Below are 5,064 nucleotides of genomic sequence, written 5' to 3' on the forward strand. Positions count from 1 at the left end.
GGTGGTTCCTTATCATTTTCCACCATTTCTCACAAATCAAAAGCACTCAAATAGGTTTTTATTTTGACAGCCCATATCTGGTAGTTCTCATCAGAAAAAATAGGAGATGAAGGTAAGGAGCAATTGCTTGAGGCCATTTAAGGTTGACAAAAGCTGGCTGGTAAGTGTTTAATGGCTTTTCACTCAATTTTTGGAACTCACAGGTCCTCTAAGACCTTAAAGAATGCTCTGATACCAATTGAAGGATTTAGAGCAGAGAAAGAACAAAAAACAGAAGAAACTAATCTGTCACTTGAAGTAAATTGGCTCATCAGATCATGAGCTTCATTTCATTAATTTATAGGCTTCAAAATTACAAAAGTTTGTTTAACTACTACAAAAGTTGTTTGCCTAACAGTATGGATCACCATGCACAGATCCATCATGTTACCTAAACTGATCAGATGTCAAAACCTGTTACAAAAGTGTCAGTAGAAATGCCGTACCTAATTACTTCAACCACTAACACACTAACACATATATTATAACTACATGAAATTGATCACATGACGAAATGTATATGTCTTCAATCAATTTGAATGTGAAAATAAATATCTCTTTTAAATACCTTCTTTACAACTTTGTACTAAATATTATTTGAAATTTTTAAAGTTTGTTGGTCTAAATATCCCGTTCCAAATATGTTCATTGAGATTAAAAAAAGTAGAAGGGTGTGCCCAAATCACTTACTTAAAAAGTAGACCAATTTTTTGACATGTCTAGGGTAACTCCCTTATAAACTAAGGAACCTTTTTTTTCTTAGTGCTTCAACTTCGAGAAAGAGAGGGAAAGATTGAGATTGAGGGAGAGGTAGAGGGAGAGAGAGATGGATGGGGCTAAAATCCCAGTTCTTGATTTTTCAGGAGAAGATCTTGATGACATGAGGAAGAGTAGTGGAAGTGATCAAAGCTGGAAACTGTTGTGTAGCAAAGTTAGGGAGGCATGTGAGAGTCATGGCTATTTCATCCTACTGTACGATAAGATCCCAACAAGTCTACGTGGAGATATGCTGGTGGCCATGAAGGCATTGTTTGATCTCCCTGAAGAGACCAAGAGCAAGTACCAGAACCCTAAGCCTTACCGTAGCTACCAAGGCAAGTGTCCCGTGGTTCCTTTGCATGAAAGCTTTGGCATCGAGGATGCCACACGGCTTGAAGTTGCTCAAGAATTCACTCAGCTCATGTGGCCTCAAGGAAACCCAGCCTTCTGGTAAATTATTATTCAAGTAACCTTGAACATTCCCTCATGTTTCTTCTCCTTCTCCTTATTTTTTCTTTTTGTTTTCCATGCTTTTTGCTGGTTTAATTTGACTGTTAACATGCAGTACTAAACAAGAGCTACATGCATCAGTAGCTTCTGAATTATGGTTCGAGCTTTTGTTTTGTTGCATTGGTTAAAATTTTAATGCATGAGTTAGTGCTCTCCATTCTTCACAAACAATGGTACAGATCAGAGCAGATAAAATGAATATGAAAATTGGTTCTACTATAAATCACTGTATTCAAGCTAAAATACTCAAAAATTGTTTTCCTTACAGATAATTTGATAGATTAAGTTTTTATGATAGAATGTTGAGGTTTTTCACATGTTTCTTATGGGTTTATTAGTTCTTGTTTCCTTTACAGCTAACAGTTTGAACAATTTATAACTACTTAATTTCGTTATGCCATGTTTTTTCAAAACTCCAATATCTTCAATTTTCCTGCTGTGTATACCAGGGTAAAAAACGTATGGCAATATTATTCATAAAGATTGTTTCGGAAACCAAAAAGACCCTTAGTCATGATCAATCAAAAATTTACTTGAAAAGAAATAGAATAATTCTATTTGTCTAATTCACAAAAGTCTATTCAAAATTTCAGACAATCCTTTTTAGCTCTAATGACAACAGAATGAGAAAGCTATATTTTTGACATGATAATGGCTGTCACCAAACGCCTTCGCTACCTGCCAATTCCATATTTAATAGGGCTTATCCTTGAAATAGATTTGTATTTAATTCAGTGCCAGGTTAAAAAATGATTGTTATATTATAAACTCCACATGCATTCGCCAGAAAATCATCACAGAGAAATAAACGCACTCCTTTGTAACTGGTGTCTGGTTGCAGTTTCATTTAAGTCTTTGTCAAATGCTCAGCTAGCTGTGATCTGTTCGCATACTGGTCAACTGATAGCACTTAATCACCAATCAAGAAATTCCAGTAATAATAACATAGCCAGACTAATTAATTCGTATGCAACCCTATAGTTTGAGGCCACAAAAATTCCAATATTTTTCAGTTTTCACTACTTAATTTTCAAAAATGGTTAATTTTTCTTTCAATGTTTCTTAGGTTAAGAGTACTTTTTAATGTTGTACTCTTACTTGTTACTTATTAATTATGCTAGTGAGATACTCAATTCCATGAGCTCAAAGATGCTAGATCTAAATTTAACAATCCTGGAAATGATTTTCGAGAGCTTTGGAATGGAAGAAAAGCATTATGATGCGCTTGTAAATGACAGCACTGGCATTTTCCGTGTGATGAAGTACAAAGTTCCTCCAAGGGAGGATGAAAATCTCGGTCTGGTGGCTCACACAGACAAGAATGCTCTAACTGTTCTATGCCAAAATGATGTGCAAGGTCTTGAGGTTATGACTAAAGAAGGCCATTGGGAGGAAGTGGCGGTTCCCAGAGATGCTTTTGTAGTCATTGTTGGTGATGCACTTAAGGTAATTACTTTCTCTCATTCATGATCATCACATTTTCACTTTCAAAAACATGGCCCCTTATGATTTTCTTATAATCATGTTAAAAGTATATCTTATTTGATGAGTAATGAGTTTTATTCACTATTTTCTGATGAATAAATTAAGATTGATCAAGATGGTTTAACAGCCAATATATGCATTTCATATTGATGATCAGTCTTAATCTACTCAATTACACCTTATGCTTACTGATTAGTTCGACATTAGACTTATGAAAATGAATAAAGTATAAATTTATAGGAAATCCAATTTTCATATTCAAGCAAGGAATAAGTACTATATCTTAAAACCTGATATCGAATATGTACATCTTATAACTAATCAGAATGTGAAAATTGTATTATATATAATTACTCAGCATATGCTTGAATGGAAAGGATTGACATCTATCAATGATTACATTAATTAGAAAAATGTCTCAATCCTATATATAGGCATGGAGCAACGGAAGACTACTTGCTGTTAAACATAGGGTGGTGATGAAGGCCGACAAAGAGAGGTACTCGTTCGGGCTGTTTTCAGTGCCAAAGGAGGGAGCAATGATTGAGGTGCCGCGTGAACTTGTTGACAACGAACATCCACTCCTTTACCGGCCATTCAAATTTGCAGACTATTTCTCCTACTTTGTCTCCAATATAAGTGATGATGCTCTGGAGATTTATGCTGGCGTGTCAGTGTGATCCATCCATGACATCGTTTGAGAATATTGTAAATATATGCTGTAATCAGCTTGTTGATTAATGTTGTTTTATAACTTGGTAAAACCGATGTGTTTAGTTTTCGTCTTCGGGATACTTCATGTGAAAAACATATGATTTGCATATCAAAAGTGATCTTGAAAGAGAAATTGTTCTTTGACAATTAATGATAGTAAATCATTTCAATGCCCACTCTAAAACAATGGCTTGCTTGTCGCATTGGTGATCAACTCACCTATATAATTAAGCTTGGTTAACTTTATAATATCATTTGCGCATCTAAACATTTGGCTTCATTAGTGACTAGCCCTGTGCACATGTCACAGTCCGTAAGTTTGTCCAGGCCCAGGGGTTCTTTTCGAGTCAAGTAACAGTTCAAGTTTTAGTGGGACAGAGTCTAACAGCCAAAGAGACCAGACCCTAAGGCGTTTTGGAGGTCCAGGTAGTGGGAAACTAGCCCAGAACAATTGTGCGGGCAGTTATCAAGACTCCAGAGGCTGAGGGAAAGTGTTTAGGTTTGGCATGATTGAGCTAGGCCCAGGAGCGGATGCTGGTGCATAATGCATGGGCACCCAGTTAGGCCCAGGTAGGAGCACTGATGATCGAGGTATAGGCACTTAGTCACGCGTAAGTGCGAGCACGCCTAAACACAATCCTAGGAGGATTAGATTTGGGGCTTTTAAAAGGCCCGGTGCTTAGCATGATTTTAGCTAGTCAAGGATTGTGTTGCAGTACCAAATCCCTTAGAATCAGAGAATGTATCCAATCTCCTAGAATTAAGGGATTTAACCGATGTAATCTCTAGAATTTAGGAATGTATTTCAGACACTAAATGTAAAGAAAGCTTAGCTATAAATAGAAAGGCCCCTACCCTCATGTACACAGAGAAAAGACCAAAACCATTGAGTAATAAAATCTTTTCTATTGCCTTAAACTTTCTATTGTTCTTTTATTAGCCTTTCTTCAGGCATTTGCTGTGCCCATTCGTTTTGCAACATACTGGGTGGCCAAGCCCTGCAGTCTAGAGTATTTGTGCACCTTTTTTGTGTTAGGCTTATCTAGGACACGAAAAAGTCCATCCTCATGTCCTGGAGTCGTGCGAGCCTAGAACTTGAGTCTCAGCCCATGATAAGTGGTATCAGAGTTTAGTTTCAGAGAGCTAGAAGTAGGCTACAGAATCTGATATCAAGTGGTAATAGTGTCTAGTTTAAGAGAGCTGGAGTAAGCAGCAGAACTAAATACCAGGGGATATCAGAGCCTGGATCAGACCAGAAGTGGTGACCAGAGCTTTGGTTTAAAATGTACAACAGATCCTTACTCATGACAATAGGAGCTAGAGTTTTCGTAAGAGCCAAAGTTGACTAGAAAGCCAAAGTTAACGTCAGTGTAGGTCAAAAGACTTGCGTGCAGGCATCCTGGTATGGTGTGCAGGCATTGTAGTGAATTGTGCATGCATCTTACTATATGTACAGATATTTTACTGTGTGGTGCGAGCACTTTGTTGTATAGTGTGGGCATCCTAAAAGAGCTACTATACTCGTGTACTAATGAAATGCTCCTGGTGTGTTGGGTG

The 5,064-nt window shown here is 37.1% G+C and overlaps 1 protein-coding gene across 1 annotated transcript; it reads left to right on the top strand.

Moving 5' to 3' along the window:
• The first annotated feature begins 787 nt into the window (after window positions 1–787).
• On the top strand, window positions 788–3,687 carry LOC111284395 (putative 2-oxoglutarate-dependent dioxygenase AOP1). Its single transcript, XM_022873068.2, has 3 exons — window positions 788–1,248; window positions 2,430–2,754; window positions 3,228–3,687. Exons 1-3 carry the CDS (start codon window positions 866–868, stop codon window positions 3,471–3,473), a joined length of 954 nt encoding a protein of 317 aa, XP_022728803.1. The 5' UTR covers window positions 788–865; the 3' UTR covers window positions 3,474–3,687.
• The last annotated feature ends 1,377 nt before the right edge of the window (window positions 3,688–5,064 follow it).

Source organism: Durio zibethinus, chromosome 6, assembly GCF_047325235.1.
Source record: "Durio zibethinus cultivar Kanyao isolate XHJ-2024 chromosome 6, ASM4732523v1, whole genome shotgun sequence".
Lineage (NCBI taxonomy): Eukaryota > Viridiplantae > Streptophyta > Magnoliopsida > Malvales > Malvaceae > Durio > Durio zibethinus.

What these genes read in the sequence shown, in the direction of transcription:
- LOC111284395 (XM_022873068.2), top strand. Translation starts at nt 866, where the DNA reads ATGGATGGGGCTAAAATCCCAGTTCTTGATTTTTCAGGAGAAGATCTT. An exon ending in CAAGGAAACCCAGCCTTCTG is followed by an intron (nt 1,249 to 2,429) that starts GTAAATTATTAT and finishes TAATTATGCTAG; the next exon opens with TGAGATACTCAATTCCATGA. An exon ending in TTGTTGGTGATGCACTTAAG is followed by an intron (nt 2,755 to 3,227) that starts GTAATTACTTTC and finishes TCCTATATATAG; the next exon opens with GCATGGAGCAACGGAAGACT.